Source organism: Bubalus bubalis, chromosome 5 (genome assembly GCF_019923935.1).
Source record: "Bubalus bubalis isolate 160015118507 breed Murrah chromosome 5, NDDB_SH_1, whole genome shotgun sequence".
NCBI classification, from domain to species: Eukaryota; Metazoa; Chordata; class Mammalia; order Artiodactyla; family Bovidae; genus Bubalus; species Bubalus bubalis.
In genome coordinates, this window is record NC_059161.1 from 82,806,683 (window position 1) to 82,832,928 (window position 26,246).

General features: G+C 44.3%; 1 protein-coding gene across 1 annotated transcript in view; it reads right to left on the minus strand.

Annotated features, from left to right (window-relative positions):
- Positions 1-26,246, minus strand: part of FAT3 (FAT atypical cadherin 3) — a 688,930-nt gene that overhangs the window by 160,109 nt on the left and 502,575 nt on the right. Inside the window, exons 5-6 of the mRNA XM_044943370.2 lie at positions 10,810-11,124; positions 8,275-8,485 (exon numbers count right to left, since the gene is read on the minus strand). Coding sequence (XP_044799305.2) covers positions 8,275-8,485; positions 10,810-11,124 — 526 coding nt within the window. The remainder of the gene's footprint in view (positions 1-8,274; positions 8,486-10,809; positions 11,125-26,246) is intronic.

Below are 26,246 nucleotides of genomic sequence, written 5' to 3' on the forward strand. Positions count from 1 at the left end.
AGGAGATTTACAAAATGAAATCTGGAAAGAATGAGAGGGAAACATCACCTATGGAACAACTGATGAAATATTTCATATGAAAGTTTAGGAAACTTTACTTTTACCACTGGACCAGGTATAATCCATAATCTATGACTAATGTGCTTAAGACAATATAGACTTTGTTGAAATTACTGTAGATGTTTTCATCTCTGAGAATCAAAGTGTGGTTTATGATCTTTTTCAAAATGAAATATCTTTTTTAAGGGGGAGAGAACATATTGGTAGAAATGCTGGAACAATTTTAAATAAGTATCAGTCTATGTTCACAAGCTCTATTTACTCTAGCTTGAAATTTCACTATGTCAATTAATTTTGTTCCTGGGCAGTAATTTTATTTAATTATAGCACATAGGGCAATGTGTTTACTGAATTTCATATTTTAGAAAGGTATAATCTTGGCTTCTGTTTTCTGCATTTCATTTTGCTGATCAATGAACAATGTTATATACAATTTCTATGATAGTACAATTAGAAATGGGCAGATGAGTTAAGGGGAAGAAGAATTTTATGTGAATTACTAGAATTTGATGTATAATGACATGAAATAAATAATGTGGTGTACTTACAAAAAAAGTGGTCATATATATTTCAAATACTTATTGCTTGCAGCTGCCATATACACTTAAGATTATTTAATTGCTAGAGAGAACATAATTGCCCTTGACATTTAATTAAAGCTATGAAGATATGGGGTACCAGAGAATTGCTTGGAGATGATATATTTTTCAAAAATTTCATTTAAAAAGAGACTCATCTTCCAATTAATATATTTAATTGATTTACTGAGAAATACTAAATGTTAACTCCAGAAAAAAAAAAAAATGTCTTTTGAAGAACAGGATAAAGAGAAAGGGGAGGAGATCTAGGCTGAAAGAGAAGCAAGCCTTAGGTCACCATGCCTTTTTCAAAGGGAATGTTTCATGTTGATAACCACATGAAATGAAATGTATGGCTGATTCAAGTGTCTTGAATAACCATCCTAATGAGCAAAGAAAAGTCATTTGCTATCAAGTGGTACATTCTGAAAAAAAACTTTGCCATGGAAACTTTCAAAAGAAAGATGAAAAATCGCCTCAGACTGTATAGAAGGAAAGATGAGAAAGCAACTTCTCAAGCTATTTCTGGTGGGTATTAAGTCATATTTTAAATCACATTAAAAAATCATCTTTAGAATGCCTCCTTACCAAGATTTTTACTTTTTTAAATCTGAGGAACTTGGTTTTGGGGGTGGGGGTTAAGAGTGGGCCAGTTATTTTAGAAGGTGAAAATTTGTAGGTCAACGTAAAATGGAAGCTCTGCAAATGATAAAACTTTGGTTTGCTCCAAAGACAAATAAAATGAAATTTAGAGGATATGCAAGCAATGATTCCCAGTTTCAGTGGGATGATTTATATACTTCTTCCCTCACTGCCTAAGGCCCACATTTTCCTCGGGACCCTCCCTATGCAGAAATACATCATCATTATGCTTAGTGGCATAAAACTTATTACATACTTTACATATGGCATATAGATTGTGTGCATTATTAGTCTTTTTTTGTATCAAAAAACATTTTTGATTACTTTTATGGTAGTTTAAAAAACTTCATTTTATATTGGAGTGTAATTGATTAACAATGCTATGTTAGTTTCAGGTGTACAGCAAAGTGATTCAGTTACACACACACATATGTCTATTCTTTTTCAAATTTTTTTCCCATTTTGGTTATTATCAAATACTAAGCAGCGCACAGGGAGTGCTGCTCAATGTGGGGGTGATTTTTTACAGTTCTCTCTCTTTCTGCGTGTGTGTGCATGTGTGTGTTTTATCTCCCCCATTCACCTTTGTTGTTTCAAATACTCTAGACCAGAAACCTTGAAAGGAGCAGGGGAGATGGACAAGGAGAAAGCAGATCACGGTGAGCTGGAGAAACCCTGTGAGTATCTCTCCATCCATCAATAAGGCTAGCAGCCTCTGACGCTCACTTCTAGGGCTTTTGCTCCTACTGAAACAAAGATTTCATGTAAAACCAGGTTTCCCAAATCGTCCCTGAGTTTTACAATGAATTTCTGACAAGGGACACAGAATCTAGACCAGCAGTTCACCATCAACCCTCCCGCAATTTCATAACCTACCACTTAAGCCTCCCATTTCATGAACGACTCTGTCTCTCTCCCCCAGGCCTCATTTCTCAGGCTCCCTTCTAGCCTGAAAGGTGATATCATTTCGTTGGATCCCAAGTCCAATTCATCTGGCGTGAGCCTATTAGATGGAATGAGTCTGCTTTCACTAGCAGTGCCCGTTTAAAGAAGATGTGCTTCCTCAGAGCCAGTAACAACATGCAAAGCCAGAGTGTGCTGGGGTGGCAGCGCTGGGCTCAGCACAGGGTGGGGAGGGGCAGACACCGCCAGCTGGGCTGATCAACAACGTGGGGGTTAAGAGAAGTCACAGCCTGAGCGTTGCTGCAGGGGCGTGCGGCAGAGATGGTCATAAGCGAGGTTGTGAACAGCCCACATAACAGAATTCATGTTGGGACGTTTCTCTTTGACCATTTTCGGTCAAGACAGGTGCAAAGGAGTAAACAGAGAGCCACGAGGGGTGTGTTGCATCTCTACTGGATTCTAAAGTTAACATCAAAAGTCGGAGAGTCCCAAAAAAGCTTCAAAAAATGGGATGGGAATGAAAATACTTGGAGCCAGCAGCTACTGCTGGAATGTGCGGGCAGCAGGGTGTTGGGCCATAAACCAGTTAAGTTTTCCTTTAAAGAATCACCCTTCTCTCTGGGTTACGAGACCCAGGGGTGACTATCTCACATCTTTCCCTTTAGAAAAGCTTCCAGACCCCTCCCCTAGCTCTGATTCCAATCCACCCTACTCGCAATGGTAAAACTACCAACCAAAATTTCAAAATCAATCAAGAGGGAGGAGCTATGGGAGAAGCTTCCCAAACACTGAGCCGCAGAATCTCAGTGAACTCCCATAGGAGTCGTTTGCAAGCTGTTCATTCAAGTTCAGCATGCACACCGAACTTGAGGGAAAATACTACACACTATTTCTGCGATTTGATTATGAATAACTGTCTGCCTTGGAAGGAAGAAAGCACAGTACAGGGCTAAAACGGATATTTACATGGGAGGCAGGAGAAGCAGGCTGGAGGTTAGAAACAGTGGTAGGAAGGAAAATCCCTTCTAGAATCTGGTTTAAAATTCATTTTCTTACAATAATATCTGAAGCAGTTTTAAGATTTTTATTATTTTCCTAAAGTTTCTTCAGGTGTTTTCCTATGGCCCACATGGCTGCTATGGAGGAAAGAGAAGCTTGTTGGGGATCCAGTGAGAAGAAATGATGTTGTTGATGACTCTAAGCAAGCGTCACCCTGATGGAGGGAGAGCTGTATTAGAAATGGGACAGCCCTCTTGGGAGGAGTAGGGGAGAGTTCAGTGATTAAGAAATGTGGCCATTGAGTTAGAGAAGACCCAGAGAGGTTAATGCTAGTCAGGGTGCCATCAAAGAGTTTAACTTGCCTACTTGATGGAACCCTGGGGCTTCCCTGGTGGCTCAGTAGTAAAGGATACACCTGCCAATGCAGGAGACACAGGATCAATTCCTGGGTTGGGAAGATTCCCTGGAGAAGGAAATGGCAACCCACTCCAGTATTTTTGCCTGGGAAATCCCATGGGCAGAGGAGCCTGCCAGGCTACAGTCTATGGGGTTGCGAAGAGCTGGGACATGAGCACACACACACTTGATGGAACCCTAATGGGTATGGCCCCATCAGGGGTGAGGTTCTAGAAGGACAGGTCTAAGCTTGCAAGACAGAAGCAGTCAAGAAGCCAGATTCCCCAGGAAGCAATGACAGACTAAGGGCCCAGGCTGTCTTCATGCTCCTGCAACACAGAAATGTGTTTCAGCTGAGCTGGACCCACATGCCACCTTATGCCATCAGGGGATTATTTGCAAAGAACAACTTTTCTCTTCTCTACGCATTAGGTGAGGCAAATAAACAGAGATAGGTTAAGTGCTTACTGCCTACCAGAAAAACAGTTTTCCTAGTCTAAGTCAGGGGAAAAGCTAGAAAAGTGGGTGGTAGTATCTCCCATCAGACTGGAAGTAAAGAGGAATCGTTTGGAGTATGTAGTAACGGTGGTCTTTACAATACAAATATTTGTCAGCGGGATAAAGAGACAGGGACTGTGAACCAGATTGCGTGCACATCAGAGAGTATGTAAATCAAGATGGGCCGAGTTGAAATCCTAGTCTCCTGAGAAGTGTGAAGATACGCGACAAAGCCACAAAGGATTGTGGGTTAGCTTTGTTCCTTTCGTCTTCTCTCCCTTTTAGCCCAGGAAAGGAACATGCTGTGCAATGGGCTGTTTAAACACAGAACAGCTGAACTCTATAACGTTTCCTTTTAATTACAGCTTTCTTAACTTGGTGACAAGTGGGGTTCTGTTTCTGGAAGCTGAAGAGAGTCTAGCTCTGTGACACTGTAAGCCTTTGGAGGCACAAGAAATTATCTGGCAGGTCCTTGATACTGGGGGTCCCGGCTTGGGAACAAAATCTTGCTCTCTACATGGCTTTTGTGCATTCATATGATAGTAGGAGGAAAAGAAATGCAGTTAAACAAGAATCAGGGAGATTGGGAATATAGAAATAAGGAGACACTACTCTCAGGGGAAAAGGCATGCCAGAACACTATTTCTGCTTATTTAATGTGAATTCATTAGAGCATCTGTAAGCTGTGTTAGGCTGGCAGGAGGCATGGCCTGTAACCCTGAGTGTGTGTATAGATGTCTATCCAGCTGTAGCACACTGCTAAGTTTCTTAGGCAGTGAGAAGCCCTTTCCCTTATCTCCCCTCGATGTCAGCTTGGCCAAGAAAGATATTTGGGTAAGGAAGAAGGAAAGAGACAGAGGAGAGTGTTGGGGGCCAAGGACAAATAAGCAAGAAATCTTGAAAGAGTGAAACATCTGAATATGATAAAGGAAACAATAGGTTTTTAGAGAAGAGGAAAAGATGTTGTCAACAGGTTGGGAAAATATGGCTCTCTGAGATCAGAAAAAATTTTCAAAGGGGGGATTTGGTGGAAGGGGGACCATATCTATTCTGAATACAGCCAGCACCTGGGGAAAAGTTTGTACTTTCTCCATGACTTAAAGAGTTGACATTTCAAGAGGCTGGCTGGATGCAGGGATGGAAATAAAATCAAGTTCTGTTTGGGCATCTGGCCCAGTAAATTTAATTTGCAGGAGAAGCTTGACTGGATTTTACCAGATACACAGTGAAATCTGTGCTAGAAGCATCTAGACTAGGGGGACAATGTCGTAGGTCTATATTGAGAGAAGTGCACGCATGCCTGCTCAGTCGTGTCTGACTCTTTGCGACCCCGTGGACTGTAGCCTGCTAGGCTCCTCTGTCTACAGAATTCTTCAGACAACAAAACTGGAGTGGGTTGCCATTTCCTACTCCAGGGATCTTCCTGACCCAGGGATCAAACCTGTGTCTCTCAAGTCTCCTGCATTGGCAGCCAGATTCTTAACCACTGAGCTACCTGGGAAGCCCATTAAGAGAAGCATCTGAGCACTAAAACTGGAAAGATTATATAAAAGGAGCATAGATTTAGGAATAAAGATGGAGAAACATGAAAATGGATGAAAATTTCTGATCATGATTCCTAGATATGATTTGGAGCAGCCTAAAGGGACCCCTTCCTAGGAGGACTCTGGTCTGTCAACTGCCTGTCTCTTCTTGGACCAGTTCTCATTTAGCCAAAGGCACTGTGGTGGCTGAGGCTCAGAACACCTGACTCTGGACGGGTCTCAGGAGGGATCAGTGGGCTTAACACATGGGCTGCCTGGGGCATCTCCATTGGCTGGCTTCATTACCCCACTCACCCTGGGTGGAGATCAACCAAAGCAATGGCAGGAGGAAGGGGGAGGACACAAAGACCTTGACCTTAAGGGTTAAGATTGAAGCCAGGATAAACACCATGAACATGTACGCCAGCACTAACACTGCTGAATGGAATGCATGCAAGTCAGGTCACACGCAGCATCATTAGGCATGCTTTCCTATACACAGTCATACACACACGCAGGCATGCTAAGGATTTGCACAAACGACTTGGATAACTGGGGTCAGGTGGCCGGTCAGACTGAGCATCAGAGGAAGGTGTGCTTGTAAGATTTCTGAAGGCATCCTGGGGTGGGTGGGATGTGCCGCATGTCAAGAGGTTGTATGAACGCATCATGCAAGGGAGAGAAACAGTGCTTTCAGGCCATAGAGGCGCTTGCAAACTGGAGTGACGGAAAAGGATGGAGACGAAGTGATCATTGATGGCATAAGGCAAGTCCTCCCACGGCTCAGGACAGCGCAGCAGGAGCCTCGGCCTTTGGCTTTCCACTGCACTCTTCCTCAAATTACCGAAAAGAAGTCAGGATTGCATGGGAGACATGCTGAAACTGAGATGCATCTTCTGTGACCCTGACAGGAGGCGGTGGTGAAGGAATTAACAAAGGTGATGCGGTACCAACAGCCAGATGATGCCTGCAGTGTGAGAACACGACTCAGAAGATGGAGGAGCAGAGAGATCTTCCATGGATCAGAAGAGGTGCCATTTCAAAGGTGTTAAGTGGAAATGAAGATGGAGTGGAAAGCTGGGAATGACGATGGTCATGCACAGGGATGGTGTGATAGATGCCCATTAAGTGAAAGAAAGCCGTTCTACCAGCATTCTAGAAAATGAAATAGGTAGAAAACAAGCCTTTTCTTTGGGGGAAGTTCAGGGGATACTCTACTGATGTTCCATTTGGGGGCCATGGGGCATTCATTCTTTTCTATGCTTCATTAAAACAGATGTGGAACATTCTAAATGCTTTCCCCAGACCCAGTCATTCCTGGGAAGAGAGGCAGGTTCCTGCCCATCCTATCCAAGCAGTGACACGTGAAGGAAATGATTCCCCCAGACCAGCTCTCCAGAGTCACTGCCTCCCACAGACGACCGTGGGAAGTCAGCTTCAGCTGGACCCAGCGTCAGACCCAGGGCTGGCGCGCGCTCATCCCTTTGCTTGGATTCCTGGTCCTCAGCACTTATTTCCTCTCCGCCGCCTCTCCCTGCCGGGTGGTGAAGGGGCAGTTTTGCCCTCTCTTTTTGCAGCCTGGTGTGCTTTCTTGCTTTCTTTCAAGGAATTTAAAGGTTGGCTTTTAAGGTCTATCCTGCCTGCGTCCATCTGCTTTTTGTATTTGGCTCTCACAGGAAACTCTTGCTGGCTATATATCTAGGCTCTGTTTCCTGTCCTTCCTATTGTGGACAACAGCCCGGGCCTCTCCTGGGGGTGGGGGTTTGGGTCTATGAATGGCATTCCTACAAAACTGAGGGGCTGGGATCTATTTGAATTTACTTTCCAATTGGAAAAGGCCCAGGTAAACTAACCTATGAAAAGATCAAAACAACAAAAAGCCCACATACCTCAAAAGCAGAGAAAAAAGTTTCTCTAAAGAAATCAGAACAACCCCCCCTCCACCCCAAATCCAAATCCCATCGAACCTCTAACAAAGGAGTCACTGGATATGAGTAACGCAATCGCCGTTAGAGGCATGTACGAAATCTGTGGGCTGCGTTTCAGCCTGTCACAGGCAGTTATGAAAGATGTAATTTAATTTGCTTAAAAAAAAAAAAAAGAACCCGTAAAAGGCAGATTGGATAGCTGTATTTTAGCAAATGTGTTTGCACTAAGGGTACCTTCTGTTGAACAGTTCTGCCCACAAGCTGTCTGTAGAATATAGAACATCTCTCGAGCATGCTTGCCACCTTGAAGCAGGGCAGTCGGGAGCAGAAAAAAAAAAAAAAAAAAAAGAACAGAATGCAGAAAAAAGGTGAAGAAAAAGAGAGAAATGAAGGACAGCAAGTCTAGTACCATCAATACATTTAGAAATGAGATTAGCCAAGTGTGACAATAGAATTTAAATGACACACAGAAAGACATTAAGATTGCAGTAAATAACATACTATGGAAACTCCAGCCAGAGAGCACTTTCGGTTCAGCTTAGCTACAGAACTCAGAACGAAAGCACAGGTCGACTATTCATTTTACTGGCTCTTCTGCATTCCAGCACTATACATCTTTTAATCTTAGCATAGTTTTTAAGCGTTTTTGTTGCTGCTGTTGTTGTTATTGTCTTTTCTTTTTTGCTAGTTGCTCTAAACAGTCAGTGATTACGCTGCCCAATACTGCCCTGGGGGACTCAAACTTACCGACGATGTCAAACCACAGAAGGGTGTTAGCTGGCTGCACAGACACCACCCCGACAATCTCGGTGACTCTGTCATTCTCCATGACTGTGAAGTTGTAAAATGGCTCATCGAAGGTCAGCGGCACAGGCGAAGGAGGCGGCTTCTTAATCCATTCGATGTGGAGGCGGGCCGTGGAGGACTTCTGAGGGCGCCCGTTGTCCACGGCCTTGATCTACTCACACGCGGAGAGGACAGAGAGCTGTTTCAGAGCCTGGGTCCTGGTGGAAGCCTGCATCTGTCACTCGTATATTGTGGGGCTCAGAGTCCATCCTCACGACGGGGTTGGCAAGGGGAAGACGCGAGGAGCGATCTGAGGACAATGGGCTCAGGGACTGCAGGAACCAACTCGGGCACATGGGGCCCCGAGCACATTTGCCAGAAGCTGTTTTGAATCACTGCCAGCCTTGCAGATGTGGGAAACTTGAAAAGCAAATGGTGCACTTGCAAATTTTAGTGTTGTATGGACACGAATGACAGCTACAAAAGTAAGAAGAGCTAATTTGATTTCTTACAGCTGTGGAGGTAGTGTTGAAAAGGGAACAAATGCATGGTTATTGTCACGTAGAATTGTCACCTGGGATTCCAAGAGGGAGATGGGAGGAGGCAGGGGAAAGGCATCAACCTTGCAAAACTCATCTCAGAGGCCCTCTGGTTAAGCCAACCCTGAAGGAGTGAAGGAGATTTCTCTCGGTGGAAACGTGGGTCCCTGGAGGCAGTGGAGTAAGGAAGGGGGTGTTAATAGCTTTTCTCTATGGTCTGATATAAGGGCTGAGAAAAGCATGTTTCCTTGCCCAGATATGTAGGGTTAACTGCTATGCTGTCCTGGACGTAAATGTGTGTGTGTGTGTGTTGGAGCGGTGGGGGCAGTTGTAGTTAAGTCTAACAAGCAAACCATCAGTGACAGAAAATTTAAAAACCAAAATAAAAAAGGATTGTAAACTATTACATTAATAATACCATTTCCAGATGCATTGCTAATAGTTGTAGTCTTTAAAAACAGTGACAACTCATAGCTCCCTAGTGCTGTGTTCATGCGTGATCACTTTGCCCCAGTTTCTGTGACAGGAAGGGCCCTTGAAGATAGACGTCTTAGGTCGGGTTTCCCAGAAGCAGAGTCTGAGACAGGGATGTGAGTACAAATGATTTCAAGAGGAAGTGTTCCCATGAGAAAGGGAGTGAAGAAAACAAGATAGACAGAGGAGGATGCTAAGCAAGGATGTGGTCTCAGTTGAAGTCTAACCTCAGCCTGATCCCAAAGGGAGCTCTGAATCATTCACTGCACTACTGAGTTGGATCCACCTGGAGGCAAGGAGGTTGGGCTTTTATATCTGGTGTCCATTAGGAATTGGCTGTGGGCTGCTGGGCTAGTGTAGGCGTATAGATCATCTTGGCTGAGAAGTATAGCCAAGGATGACTCTCTGAAGAAGGAATCAGCTTTGAGCCCTTAGCAGTCAACACTCACAGCAGTTGGGGGATGGCTGGACCAGCCTGATAAAGGGGATCTGGGCAGGGTACCAACAGTATCCACTGCAATCCACCTGGTCCTCAAAGATTTCCACTGGCAAGTCTCAGACAACTGCAGCAGCACCTGTTACATCACAGCTGCTGATGGTAGAAACAGGACTGGTTTTTAAGTTCTTTTCTTTTCTTTATTCACTCTTCTGAATACACTACTGAGCAGGGAATGGAGCCCAAGTCCAGTCCATAGGCATAAAAAATAAATGGACTCAGACCATCCTTTAAAATAACAAAGGACTGACCATACACAGTGGAGAAGACTGAAAACTGAGAAAAAGACGGCAGATGGCGATAACTCTTTGACAGTGGTTGGGACCCTGGAAAGTGCCCATCACCGGTGAGGCTGACCAGTGTCCTTTTAGGCACAGCTGCTGCATGTCTAAAGTGGTTGGGGTTGGGGGAGCAGGACGGTGCCTTAGGCATGGTATTAATAGTTTAAGTCTTCATTTGAGATGGTGCTCAGACTTTTTTTTATTTTTTTATTTTTTAACAATGAAAAATGTTATGTTTTACTTAAGATTTTTCACTTTTTGCAGAATAAGCCTAGCTATGATTTGTGTCCCTCAATTTATACAGTTAAATTCATGTTCTATCACACTGCCAACAATTACAAGAGTTGTTTTCATTGGGATGTCTATGTTGAGTGGCAGGCAGGTTATGTTATTCTGCTGCTCCCCTCGCCTCAGTTTACGTCTATGCTCAGTACCTTGAAACGATCTGGGGCTACAGGAAGTGTGAGTGAGTAAATGATGGAGCAGGCTGTGTACTGGAAATGGGGAGGTTAGGTGTTAGGACACAACCAAAGAAAATGGCCTTGTTATTTAGGAATGTCACTGCAACAGAAAGTAGCCTTCCATTGTTATCTGGCTGCACATTTTAATCCATAGATTTTTTTTGTTTTTGCTTGAAACGAATATATGAATAAGAAAATAACTTCCTCCCCCTCATTAATGTTACCGAGGTTCAGGAAAATCTTACCGTGAGAATGTCGTAACTCCCTGCTGTAAACTGCTTTCTGGAAGAGACCATGCCGGTCTTAGGGTCGATGAAGAACCTCCCATCATCATTCCCATCCACGATACTGTAGGAGATCTCAGCGTTGGGGCCCTCGTCTCTGTCAAATGCAAATGCCCTGTAGATGGGCTCTCCCCGCTTCTTTCGGTCACGCTCAGGCAGCTTGATCTGGTAGACCTTCTCTGGGAACTGGGGCTTGTTGTCATTTTCATCCAGAACCTGAACCACCACCCAGATGGTTGACTGTTTAGGGGAGAAGCCACCATCTGTCACGGTCACCTGAGTTTTGAAAGAGAAAGTGTTTTACAATCAGAAAAGAGAAAAACTTTTCTCGCCACTCCTCCCCTTGCCACCCCATGAAAGGTCCGTTCTGGGCAGGAGGGCATCTCAGCTTCTCTTTTTCTTGCAGTTCATGTCAAATGCATAACTCTTCATTGTCCATACATAAGAGCAGGGAAGACCCTCAATCTGGTAATGGAAATCACTGATAAAAACGTAGGAAGGAAGGAGGCTCTTGTCGTGGTGTGAAGAGGAGAGGCAGAAGAAATACGGTTGACTTTACAAAATGTACCAGGTTACAGAGACGCAGCAGACCTAAAATGTGCCCCTCCCTGCTGAAATTCGCTCAGTGGCATCCGACTTTTTGCAACCCCATGGACTGTAGCTCTCTGGACTCCTCTGTCCGTGGAACTTTCCAGGCCAGAATATTGGAGTGGTTTGTCATTTCCTACTCCAATGCCCTTCTCAACAGACACCAAAAACACAATAACCATTATTATGTGTTAAGCCACGGGTGTTTCGTCTAATCCTTGGGCAATGCCATCACCATCCAAATTCTTTCAGTACTCATGCTCTTTTCTTTCTTTTCCATCTGCATGGAAAATTTGTGATTTTTTTTTTTTTACATTGTCACTGAACGAAAGGAAAACTCTGATTATAACTTACAATTTTGATGGCTGCTCGTAAGTACATTTGACAGTTACAGTATGTTTTTAACAGTCATAAAATATTTTTTATTCCTCTCTAGAAAGTGGAAGAGAATGGCCACCCTTTCCCATAACTCTGAGATGCTATTCTTATGCATGTCTGTGGAAATGGAGAGCGGAGAGAGAAGAGGAACTTGTAGATAAAGAATTTGCATGGCAGATGTAAACTGTCTTTGAGTCTTAGGATGAATAATATTCTTGGTCACAGTGATGGTAGTTATTATCTTATTAATACTTACATGTGGATGGTGACATATAAGGCACTCTCCTATCTTTCTTCAGTAAGTGGAACAGGTTTGTTTATTCCCAGTTTACAGATGAGAAAACAGAGGTCCCATCATTACTAGGTCTAAAGTCAGGTACTGAACTTTTGGCAATACTTCAGTTCAGTTCAGTCGCTCAGTTGTATCCGACTCTTTGCGACCCCATGAATCGCAGCACGCCAGGCCTCCCTGTCCATCACCAACTCCCGGAGTTCACTCAGACTCACGTCCATCAAGTCAGTGATGCCATCCAGCCATCTCATCCTCTGTTGTCCCCTTCTCCTCCTGCCCCCAATCCTTTGGCCACCTCATGCGAAGAGTTGACTCATTGGAAAAGACTCTGATGCTGGCAATACTTGGTATTGTGTTTAATCACAAAACCTGGAGGAACCTCTATTCAATCTTTCAATCATTCTCTTGATTTAACTAACGTTAAGACTAACTGTAAGATAGTTGAGGCTGGAAGGGACATAAAGATGCACTTGGCATCAACAGGAGAAAAACAACAGTGAGTTACAGCCCCTCATCATCCAGTTTTCTACCTAATGAAGCAACCTGACAGGAAAAATGAAAAGAGGCCCAAAGTGTGAGAAAACAAATTAATGGCTTTTTGCAAAATGGGACCCCAGTCTAGTCTAGTTTCTCTTACAAGGGGCTTTAGAGGATGGCTTTAATAGACTTCAGGTAAATTTTCATAGGAGTTCTTGTTTTCTTTGAAAAATCAATCAAGTTTCCTTCCAAGGTTATTTCCCAATTGGCTTGTTACATTTCACAAAAGAAACACCATTAGGGCGACTATGTGCCAAGGCTGGATTTTGACTCTTGAGTTAATTCCTGGACATGACGAGTTCTGAAGAGGCACGTTCCGCTGCTGCTGCTGAACTAAACTGTTACACTCCCAGGTGAGCTATGTTGACCAAAACACATTGATTTCTTGGCACTCAACTCCTCTGCCTCTCTTTTCTGCTTGAACGGCCCCTTTCCAAATCCAGATAACTCCCACTGTCTTCCCTGTGCCCAGAATCACCTCATTGCTTGTCAACACGTGCCCTGCAAAGGGGTCCAAGTGGAGCTCTGGAGCTACTTCAGGGCCAGAAGGCTGCCAAGGAACAGACAGGCCCTCCTGGGGCCATTCACCTGAGGATCCTGCCACTATGAAGGTGCCTCCTTCTAGAGTTCTCCCGGGTGTACAAACCCAAGTCCTCGAGGTGTCTGCTTACAGGCGGGAAGGGCGGCCACTGCACAGGCTCATGAACAGCCTCCAGGCTCACCTGCATCACCATCTCTCCCTGGGTACCAGCCCCCATGCTCCCCCAGGCACACGGGCATCCTTCAGGTCTTCCAGCATACTTGCTTCCATCTCAGGGCATTTGCCTATGCCATCCTCTGCCCCTCCCTTCACTGATCTTGCCTACTCATCCTTTGGATCTAGCTGAAATGCTGTTTCTTCAAGGATGCTCCCCGACTACATGAATCAAGTACCAGCCGCCCCCACCCCTCCCCTGGCTACTCTATCTCCCTTCTGAATTATACACTCTTGAAATATCTTATACTCTTCTTTTGCAGCACTTACTGTCATGCAAATTAATTAAGCATGTGATTCTCCACCAAGCTAAGTTGGTTAAGGGCAAAAACTGATCTTGCCTGTTGTGTTCACTGCTCTTGTGCATGTCAAGTCACACAGGTGTGACTTGGGTATTTACTTAATACATTAGACTCTAACTCAGGTCCTATTTGGACAATCTCTTTAGCCGAAGCAGTCTCACTTCGTGAGACCTTTGTGGATCATTCAAGGAGTAACCCTAAGCAGCCTCTCTGCCCATAACGCCTCCATTTCCTCATCCCTCGCTTTAACCACCACCCCTATGCTGATCATTCGTGCTCAAACCTCGTCTCCTGTCTCCAAACCAATATGTTCAACTGTTTACTAGAAATCTACTCTTTGGACCTCACACATGCACCCCAACATCCCCAGAGCCCCATCCTGAAAAAAATCATTATCCTCAGATGTTCTCCTTCTCCCTTTTACATTGTCTCAATGAATGACAGCCCCCACCCCTCACTCACTCACACACCGGTCTGCACCAGGACCCTGGGTGTCCACGCAGTGTTCCTGCTCTATCTAACTATTCACATGCAAGCAGATGTGGAGGCCAGGAGGCCTTTCTCATGTGCACCATTCACACCTGTCTCTTCTGGGACAGACCTCATCTGCATCTTGCTTGGAGACCCTCAGTGGCCTTCTGGTCTCCCCGTCTTCAGCCTTCACCTTTGTTGTAAAGCATTATTTCTTCCTCAAAAGAAATAACTTCTTCCTTCCATCTGATCACATCACTGGCCTGCCTAGCATTTTTCAAGGGCTCTTGAGGCTGAGGGTCTGGCCTGCCGTGATTATCACCGCTCTCTGCCTGCTCGTCACCACTCTCCACGCTCAGCTGCACAGCGAGCCTGGGGTGGTGCTGAGTACGCTGTGCTCTTACACCTCCATTCCTCTGCATATCTGCTGGCTTCCACGGAAGCCTTTCTCTTGAGAATACACTTGACTCATTCTAGAAGCTTCGATTCAAGCACTATTTTTTCTGCAAAGCCGTTCCTGCTCCCTGCAGACAGCTCTACATGCCCTCACCATGTTCCCACTCCACTGGGTGTACCGTCCCAGGACATTAATTATCATCATGCAGTTTTTATCATCTGTTGCCTTGTTGGTCTGTGCTCAATCCTTCCAGATTGTGAGCAAGTGGAGGTCAGGGACCGTCTCATTCATTGTTCTGTTCTGACACCCTGTACAGCTCTAAGTGCCAAATAAATATTGTTAAATGAAACTAAGAAGTGATCCACTCCCAACTGTGCCCTATAACGAATGGAGGAAACATTCATACAGTGAAGGGGTCTGCTTATTTATCTGTAGGAAATGAAGAGACTGGTAGCATAAGATCTCCCAAGTGCTCTATGATTCTCTGAATGGGGTCAGGTAGAGGAAGACAGATTTGTTGTTGTTGTTGTTCTGTTTTGGTTGGCACAATATGGCTTGTGGGATCTAAGTTCCCTGACCGGGGAGCAAACCCCGGTCCCCTGCATTGGAAGTGTGGAGTCAACCACTGCACCAGCAGGGAAGTTGCAGGTAGACACAGTTTTAACCACACACTGGGGTTCCTTACACTGCTTACATTGCTGCTGAGCCCAAGGTTACTTGTAACAATTTCTAGCTCCTTCTGAAACTGTGCTGATCAGCGTGGACACTTGTCTACAATTTACTCCAAAGATCTTTTTGTGTGTTGGCTCCCTCAGGACAGTGTGAGCTACTTGAAGGCAAGAACTTTGTCTTCTTCATCTCTTTCCTGGGACCTAGCATACCCCTAATAAATGTTTGCTGACCCGAACTACATCCCCTATAACCTCAAAGTCTTAATGTCTGTTATCATTTCTCTAGACCCACTCATGTCTGCAGCCACGTTGCTATCTGGAATATTGAAAGTGAAAGTGAAGTCGGTCAGTCGTATCCCACTCTTTGCGACCCCATGGACTGTAGCCTACGAGGCTCCTCCATCCATGGAATTTTCCAGGCAAGAATACCAGAGTGCCATTTCCTTCTCCAGGGGATCTTCCCAATCCAGGGATCGAATCCGGGTCTCTTGCACTGTAAGCAGACGCTTTTACCGTCTGAGCCACCAGGGAAGCAATCACCGACAATTCCATCAGATCCTCAAACTTCACACTTCACGCTGCCCTAGGCCTCAGTCCATCACGTGGAATTAGCCTACATGGAAGGAGCAACCCTGGAGATTGAGCCCAACTGAGATAAATCCTCATCACCTCCTCTGTATTGTTTTTCATAAATGACGCGTAAGGAATTAGCCGTTGTTTAGAAACTACCCATGTGTCCCCTCTCTCTGCCACCCTAACCCAGATTTTCTACTCTCACAATCGATCAGTAATCAGTGGTTCAGCAATCAATCACAATCCTGAAAGTTTAATTTCTTTCATTATTTACAGCTAACAAGGAACCACAAATAATGTAGTGGCACTGAAGGACAGCAAAGCTCGTTTCAGCTTTCTGCGCTCCCCTTGTGATCTGTGAAGACCCAGCAGAGCCAGAAGGCAGGCAGCATGGCCCGGAGCACGATGATGCCACAGGACACAGAGGAGTCTCGGTTATGTCTCTCCACGGAAGAGGCAAGAGCTTCATAGGGTCAAAAGTGGGCAAACACCACTGAGGGAAGGCCATACTTCCCTTACTCTCCTTCTAAAGGATATTTCATTTATTTATTTGGTAATGCTGGGCCTTAGTCATGGCACATGGATCTGGGTCGCTGTGGCATGTGAACTCTTAGTTATGGCACGTGGGGTCCCGTTCCCTCACCAGGGGTCAAACCCAGGCCCCTGCCTTGGGAGCACAGAATCTTAGCCACTGGACCACAGGAAAGTCCCAGAAGGCCATACTTCTCAATCATTTAAATTGCATGATGTATTTACTTTTCTCTCTCCACATGGCAGAAAATAAGTTAAGTACATAAGCTGCCTGAGAGCTGAGACGTTGTGTCTCGTCTGCAGTATTGTCCCAGGGATTAAAAGAGTGTCTGAGAATATATTCAACATTTCTAAGATGAAGAGTTTAATTCTGTCATTCTCTTCAACCCTTGATTTATAAAAAATGACTACTTCCAGGTTACTAACCACTGAACTGCCAGGGAATTCCCCTATATTTAAAATTGTAAACCTTTCTTCAGAGACTATATATCTCTCCTGCTCCACTTCACATTTGTCTTGGAAGCTTTATTTTCATCTGATACATTATATACACTTCACATGTAAGCTTGTTGATTGCAGGTCTGCTTCTTTAAGAATATAAGCTCCAGGAACTTCCCTGGTGGTCCAGTGGCTAACCGTGCTCCCAATGAAAGGGGCGTGGGTTCCATCCCCGGTCAGAACACTAGGTCCCACATTCTGCAATTAAGACCTGGCACAGCCAAATCAATAATAAATGAATATTTAAAAAAAATAATATGAACTCTACAATACATGCGTTTTCATCTTTTTTGTTTATAGATATATCCTGAGCACCTACAATGATGAATGTAATAGGCATTAATAAATACTTATTAATTAACAAAATACTCATCCAGTGCCTTCTAGGTACAAAACTCTTTTCTTTTTAGGCAAATTGGGAAATTAACCAACCAACAAGCATGGATTCCTATCAAATTCACCCCTTCCCGATGCCCCAAATCCTTCTTGCTGTTCCTGACCTCTGGTCATCTGGCCTTATTCAGATATTTTCAGTAAGAACTAGTGCCTTATGAAGCAGTCCACGTGCTGTTTGATAGGTTCAGTCTTCCCAAAGTTCTTCTTCTTATTGAACCTGGATCTATCCATCTATTCTTAGCCTAGACAGATGGTAGCTTCCTAAAGACTGCCTTTGTTTCACTCTTTGTAACTATACAAAAAGACTCAAGTGCGTCCTCTCACACTGTGCCAGTTATCTACTGCTGAGTAACCCCAAACTAGGTGGCTTAAGATAACCAGAGTTCTTTTATTAACTCGCCTCCTGCTAGGGCTTGAACGGAGCACTTCTTCCTTGGAGTCTCTCATGCAGCGGAAGTCATCAGTCACTCAGCTTGTGGGCCCTGGTGACGTCTGTCGGTTGATGGCAGTCACTGGCTGGGACCTCAGCTGGGGCTGAGGTCAATAGGCCCAGGATCTACCAGTGGCCGCTTCGTGTGACCTGCGCTTCCTCACAGCATGGTGGCTGGGTTCTATGAGCAAGAGGCCTGGAGGACAGTAAGTGGCAGTTTCTTCAGGCCCAAACCCAAAACCTGGCATAGCTCACTTGATCCATGTTCTGTTGGGCAGCAGTCCCAGAGTCCAGATTCAAGCAGAGGGGTCATAAATCCCACCTCTAAATAAGGGAGGGTTAAGTAATGTGTGGAGGGGCATTTTTTAAAAATATTCATTTAGTTGGCTGCATCAGGTCTTACATGGGATCTTCACTTCAGGACAGAGGCGCCAGAGAGGCGGGGTTGCCCACAGCATGCAGGGTCTCAATTCCCTGTGCTCAGTCCCTCAGTCCTGTCTGACTCTTGTGATCCCATGGACTGCAGCCTACCAGGCTCCTCTGTCCATGGGATTATTGTGGAAAGAATACTGGAGGAGGTTGCCACTTCCCCCTTCAGGGGATCTTCCCAACCCAGGGACTGAACCCACATCTCCTGTGGCTCCTGCATTGGCAGGGAGATTATCACTGAGCCACCTGGCAAGCCCAAGGATCAAATTCATGTCCCCTGCACTGCCAGGCAGGTTCTTAACCACTGCACCACCAGGGAAGGTCCTGTGGTGGAGGAGGGTAGGGGGCATTTTTAAAACTAGCATACTCTCATTATCAGAGAAATGCAAAGCAAAACCACAATGAGGTACCAAAACCTCGATGAGGTACCATCGCACGCTGGTCAGAATGGTTGCTATCAAAAAGCCTACAAACAATAAATGCTGGAGAGGCTGCGGAGAAAGGGAACCCTCTTACACTGTTGGTGGGAATGCAAACTAGTACAGCCACTATGGAGAACAGTGTGGAGATTCCTTAAAAAACTGGAAATAGAACTGCCATACGACCCAGCAATCCCACTGCTGGGCATACACACTGAGGAAACCAGAATTGAAAGAGACACGTGGACCCCAATCTTCATCACAGCACTGTTTATAATAGCCAGGACATGGAAGCAACCTGGATGTCCATCAGCAGATGAATGGATAAGAAAGCTGTGGTACATGTACACAATGGAATATTACTCAGATGTTTAAAAGAATGCATTTGAATCAGTTCTAATGAGGTGGATGAAACTGGAGGCTATTATACAGAGTGAAGTAAGTCAGAAAGAAAAACACTAATACAGTATTAACACAAATATATGGAATTTAGAAAGATGGTAACAATGACCCTGTATGTGAGACAGCAAAAGAGACACAGATGTAAAGAACAGAGTTATAGACTCTGTGGGAGAAGGGAAGGGTGGGATGATTTGAGAGAATAGCACTGAAACATGTATATTATCATATGTGAAGCAGATCGCCAGTCCAGGTCCAACACATGAGACGGTGCTCACGGCTGGTGCACTGGGATGACCCAGAGGGATGGGATGGGGAGGGATGGGGGAGGGGGGTTCAGGATGGGGACACATGTACACCCGTGGCTGGTTCATGTCAATGTATGGCAAAAACCACTACAATATTGTAATTAGCCTCCAATTAAAATAAATTAATTAATTAAAAAAACTACCATACTGATAAAATTCTTAGGGATATTTGAGAATCCTCACCCCAGACTGAAAAAATTCAAATTCATATAATCATCTCTCAGGTCATTCATTATGTGTAATGAGTTTCTATTAATTATAGTGCTTGCCTTTGTCAGGATATTTTCTTAAAAATCAGCTTCATTCTTACAACATGATAGCCAAGACAAAACAAGACAAAAAAGCACATCAAACTTACTCAGATCTGAGCAAATTGCTGTAGTCTTAGAGATAATCGCAAGTCTGTTTATTCAGCTCATCATTCTACTCACGCTAAGTGGCAGTCCTGTCACACAGCTCTGACACATGATTGAATTAAACCATTTAGGTCTTTTTCTTCAGAGAAGCAATAAGTGTGTGGTTTCCTTATGAAGGCCAAAGTGATGGATTTTACAGTGCTTCCTATTCAACTTCATCTTACTGAAAGTTTTAGCTCCATATTCTAGGCTGCTGGGATAGTCACAATGATGCCAAAGAGCAGGTATCAAACGGTTACTGTGCTTGGAGGGCTCACTCTGAGAGGCATAGTCCATGCTCCTTTAATTGTTCCTTTTGCTGTTAAAATAATCTCATGAGGACTTTCCTAGTGGTCCAGTGGATGAGAATTGGCATGCAGATACGGGAGATATGGGTTCAATCCCTGGTCCTAGAAGACTCCACATGCCATGGAGCGACTAAGCCTGTATGACACAACTACCGAGCCTGCTGCAGGTACTGAAGCCCGGTGCCTAGAGCCCGTGCTTCCCAATAAGAAAAGCCACCACAATGAGAAGCCCATGAGTGCAATGGAGAGTAGCCCCCGCTCACCATACCTAGAAGAAGCCCTGTAGCATCGAAGACCTAGCACAAGAAAAATAAAGAAGTCAGTTAGTCGGTTAAGTCACTCAGTTGTGTCTGACACTTTGCGACCCCATGGACTGCAGCATGCCAGGCTTCCCTGTCCATCACCAACTCCTGGAGTTTACTCAAACTCATGTCCATCAAGTCGGTGATGCCATCCAACCATCTCATCCTCTGTCGTCCCCTTCCCCTCCTGCCTTCAGTCTTTCCTAGCATCACAGTCTTTTCCAACAAGTCAGTTCTTTGCATCAGGTGGCCAAAGTATTCGAGTTTCAGCCTCAACATCAGGTCTTCCAAGAATATTCAAGACTGATTTCCTCTAGGATGGACTGGTGGATCTCCTTGCTGTCCAAGGGACTCTTAAGAGTCTTCTCCAACACCACAGTTCAAAAGCATCAATTCTTTAGTGCTCAGCTTTCTTTATAGTCCAACTCTCACATCCATACCTGACTACTGGAAAACCACAGCTTTGACTAGATGGACTTTTGTTGGCAAAGTACTGTCTCTGTTTTTAATATGCTGTCTAGTTTGGTCATAGCTTTTCTTCCAAGAAGCAATCATCTTTTATTTCATGGCTGCAGTCACCATCTGCAGTGATTTTGCAGCCCCAAAAATAAAGTCTCTCGCTGTTTTCATTGTTTCCCCATCCATTAGCCATAAAGTGATGGGACTGGATGCCATGATCTTAGTTTTCTGAATGTTGAGTTTTAAGCCAACTTTTTCACTCTCCTCTTTCACTTTAATCAAGAGACTCTTTAGTTCCTCTTTACTTTCTGCCATAAGGGTGGTATCATTTGCGTATCTGAGGTTATTGATATTTCTCCCGGCAATCTTGATTCCAGCTTGTGCTTCATCCAGACCAGCATTTCTCATGATGTACTTTGCATATAAGTTAAATAAGCAGGGTGACAATATACAGCCATGATTTATTACTTTCCCAGTTTGAAACCAGTCTGTTGTTCCATGTCCAGTTCTAACTTTTGCTTCTTGACCTGCATGCAGATTTCTCAGGAGGCAGGTCAGGTGGTCTGGTATTCCCGTCTCTTGAAGAATTGTCCACAGTTTGTTGTGATCCACACAAAGGCTTTGGCATAAAGCAGAAGTAGATGTTTTTCTGGAACTCTCTTGCCTTTTTGATGATCCAATGGATGTTGGCAGCTTAATCTCTGATTCCTCTGCCTTTTCTAAATCCAGCTTGAATATCTGGAATTTCATGGCTCGTGTACTGTTGAAGCCTGGCTTGGAGAATTTTGAGCATTACTTTGCTAGCGTGTGAGATGAGTACAATTGTGTGGTAGTTTGAGCATTCTTTGGCATTGCCTTTCTTTGGGACTGGAATGAAAACTAACCTTTTCCAGTCCTGTGGCTACTGCTGAGTTTTCCAAATTTGCTGGCATATTGAGTGCAGCACTTTCAAAGCATCATCTTTTAGGATTTGAAATAGCTCAATTGGAATTGCATCACCTCCACTAGCTTTGTTCGTAGTGATGCTTCCTGAGGCCCACTTGACTTCACATTCCAGGATGTCTGGCTCTAGATCAGTGATCACACCATCTTGGTTATCTGGGTCATGAAGATCTTTTTCGTATAGTTCTTCTGTGTATTCTTGTCACCTCTTAATCTCTTCTGCTTCTGTTAGGTCCATACCATTTCTGTCCTTTATTGTGCCCATCTTTGCATGAAATATTCCCTTGGTATTTCTAATTTTTTTGAAGTGATCTCTAGTCTTTCCCATTGTATTGTTTTCCTCTATTTCTTTGCATCGATCACTGAGGTAGGCTTTCTTATCTCTCCTTGCTATTCTTTGGAACTCTGCATTCAAATGGGTATCTTTCCGTTTCTGCTTTGCCTTTAGCTTCTCTTTTCTCAGCTATTTGTAAGGCCTCCTTGGACAACCATTTTGCCTTTTTGCATTTCTTTTTCTTGGGGATAGTCTTGATCACTGCCTCTTGTACAATGTCATGAACTTTGGTCCATAGTTCTTCAGGCACTCTGTCTATCAGATCTAATTCTTTGAATCTATTTGCCACTTCCACTGGAGGAGGGAATGGCAAACTACTTCAGTATTCTTGCCTTGAGAACCCCATGAATAGCATGAGAAGGCAAATAAAGGAATGAATAAATAATTTTTAAAAGCCAGGATCTATCCACTATTAAGAAAAAAAGAAACAAAATCTCAGGACACACACACTACTATCATACCCATTTGATAGATAAAGGAGCTCAATTTATGACCTTGTCCAAAGTCACACTGCTCATAGTGGAAAGGTTTTTATTTTAATCCTGGCTGTTTGGTTTTTACACGCTGGGATTAGCATACAATGGCCAAATCTGGTCACTTGTTTTTGTAAATAAAGTTTTATTGGAATGCAGCCATGCCCATCCACATCATCTAAGAACATATTATCCACAACCGTTTTCCTGCTTTAAAGGTACAGTTGAGTACTTGAAGCAGAGAGTATATAGGCCACAGAGCCTAAAGTATTTATTATTTCGTCCTTTACAGAAAAATTTTGCCCATCTCTGTTCTCAACCTTATGTTCTGCTGCCACTTTGGTTCATGGAAATCACTGACTGCGTGTTTGTTTTGCTCAGTCCTTGGCGTGAGCATTTACACTGTCACTGTCTTTCACAGGAACCCTGGAGACGCTGCCATTTCTATTCTACAGCTGGAGACAGTAAGACTCAGAAGTGATGTAAGTTTTGCAAGGCCACTCAGCCAGTAAGTGTTGGGACTTGGGTTTGCAGTCAGCTTGGCTTCCCAGCTCCTGCTCTTTTGCTACCTTGCACAGCCAGTGTAGAAGCATCTGTTAACCATCTGTTTAAAATTCTCTCCTCAAGCGTGGCTTTGGATCAGCATCAAGCTCATGGCTGTGCTTCTAGAATCAAGCTTTTCCTTTCTTTAATAATTGGGGACATCCCCAACTCTAGCCTTGTGGCACCCTTCCTGTTGTCCTCAATTGCTAAAAGACTGCCACCAGACCATGGGACATGGCTGGAGCTTGTTTCAGCTCTCTAAGCCTTATTTAGTGGAGATCCAGCTTCTCCTCCTATTTCGCTATGTGTCTACACCTTCGGCTCCCCTCTCACAGAATTCACCAGGTCCTTCTCCCTGGTAAAGGCGATGGGAGGAAGGAGGATGAAGCTGAGTGGTCCCCAGTTTCTGTTCTCTCCTACTCATCAGGCACTTGGTGCTTATTCTGTGCACACACTCTTCTAAATCTTTAGTAAATATTAACTCATTTATCCTTACATCTGGCTTCCCAGGTGGCTCATGTGGTAAAGAATATGCCTGCCAATGCAAGAGATGCAGGTTCAATCAATCCCTGAGTCAGGAAGATCCCCTGGAGGAGGAAATGGCAATCCTCCAGTATTCTTGCCTGGAGAATTCCATGGACAGAGGAGCCTGATGGGCTATAGTTCATGCTTGCATGCCCAGTAGCTTCAGTCGTGTCTGACTCTTTGCTCTTCTATGGACTGTAACCCTTCAGGCTCCTCTGTCCATTGGATTCTCCAGGCAAGAGTACAGGAGTGGGCTGCCATTTCTTCCTCTAGGTGATTTTCCTGACCCAGGGATCAAACCTATGTCTCCTGCATTGAAGGCAGATTCTTTATCCACTGAGCTACCTGTGGGAAGCTTGGGTTGCATCCATGGGGTCACAAAGAGTCAGACACGATTGAGCATGCACGCGCACACACACACACACACACACACACCCTTAAATAAGCCCTGGGTGCAGGGGGGATAGTCATCCCCACACTGCAGATTAGGAAAAGGCTTAGCGCGGTAAAGTAGAGGGGACTCAGCCTGTGCCAGGGTCTGTGCTCCTCACCTCTCTACCCTATGCTGCATCTCACCTAAATGCTTGCTCCAACTCCTTCCTGTGAACGCGGTTGGCACACGCTCTCTCACAGCCCTTGGCACCATAGTGCAGCCTTGAGCAAAGCTGGCAAGCCTATGGCATGAGGGCTCTGCTTCTCCACCCTGACAGCCGCAGCCTGAGGCCACCATGGGTGTCAGCAGGTCACTCTTCATGCTGCCTGTGGGGCCTCGCACAGCCAGGGTACAGCTATCCGGAGCACCATCCCATCAACCCAGCTGTCTCCATCCCACTGAACACACACCAGTCCCCACATCTCAGCATCCTGCCTTGGCTGCCACACACCTCCTGCCCATCTGGCAATACCCTTTCTTCTTCCCAAGTACTCCATGGCCTTTTTCTGAGTCTCCTGATTGCTCTGAGCTGTTTTCAGCACCTGATACTCTTCTAAAGTGGAAGACAAAGCTTAAAAGAAATTTATTTTTCCCTCCCCTTATTTCATCATCTAAAGTCTCAAGGTCTGGCTAATAGATTCTATGCAAGGAAGAAATCTAAAGACAAAGCTATTTAAACTAAGGCAGTTTCCAACCACATGTGGCAAGTCAGTGTCAGATATACTGCAATATGGATCCTCCTAACTTTTTGATAGATGCGTGTGACCTCCTCTAGCCGAATCTAAGGGCTGGTCACCTCGAACCTTGGGTTAGCCTTGCCCTTTACCCAAAGGTATTGTACACATGTTATCATCTTCTTTGTGCACTATAAAGGGAAAAAGGTTAGAAAGCCTTGTAGTAAGTTACAAATACTAATAATGTCACCCTTCTTTGGATTTGATTATATTCCAACACAGTATGTCTAGAGGTCCCTGGATTCAAAAGACATGTGCTTCATGGGTAAGATATTAGATGCTGTTGACAATAAATTCTAGTGAGGATGCCTATCTGTTTTCACTGTTTCACTCCAGGGCCCGTTGTGGATGGCACAATTTTCACCACTTACGTGTGCTGGGTATCTGTATTTATGGTCACCACACAGGTAGACAAACGGATGAAGGGACCCATTGCACAGTATTTTCTTACTCCTGCCATGTTGCTTTACAGACTTTAGAACCTCAGGCTAGGGAGAGACTGGCTTTCCTCACTTCTATTATATTCAGGAAGGCATAGTCACTAGACATTAAGAGCTCGAGTCCTTGGAGTTTAGGCACCATTCTGGTTCCATCTGCTCACTTTACAGATGAGGAAACAGATGTAGACTGATGTGTTTCTTAACCCAACATCATGTTACTGGCAATAACCTCAATGTTTCCACGAGATTAGTTCCATGACTCCAAACTGCCCTTTGAGCTTCAAATGAAGCATGCAGTCACAAATTCTCAGATACAGATATTGGCATGATTTCAGTATGGCAGAGGCTTTAATTTAGGTATTTTTCAAAATGCTAGACTTTTAAAAAAATAGAAGTGTGTGTAGAGTAGATGTCATGTTTATTTTTCATGTTTACTTATCTTCAAAATGTTCCACAACCATTAAATCCTTAATCCTTCCAAGACAGCAGAGAGGTTGAAAACCAATTTATCTCTTCCTCACAAGGGGAGTAACCTTCTCAAAAATACTCAGGGGCTGATATGAAGGCAAGGGCTGGAATTTAGACCTGTCTGCCTATGTGTTCAGTCTACTGCATTGCTGGGAAGACAAGGGTTTCCCACCATTTCTAGAAAGGAAACTACTAGCCAATAGTAAATTAAAGGGTACGTCTCAGAGGAGGAGCAACCTGAAGATAAACTTTCTGGAACCTCCACAGTCACTCATACTTTCCATGGAAGAAAAGAAATAATAATAATAATAAAAATGCCCTAAACCATCTGTCTTTGGATTTACTATATGCAATTTCTCTTATCTGACCTTTAACTTGGCATTAGGGCATTAATAACCCAAGCGGGGATGGGAAAGTGTCCTGGTCCCTTCCCACCTTGTCTTCCCCATCCCGTGTTGCAGGACCTATTCTTGGGCATTTCAGGAGACGTATACTCAGTAGTTTGCATACATTTACAGAGTGGTTTATTTTATATGGAAAAGTCTCTATCTGAAATTTTTAAAAAGGAAGGAATGAGGAATGAAAGGAAAGAAAGGAAGGAAGAGAGGAAGAGATGAGATGGAGGAAAAGGAGAGGAGGAAGAAAACATTAAAGTATGGTGTGAGGGAG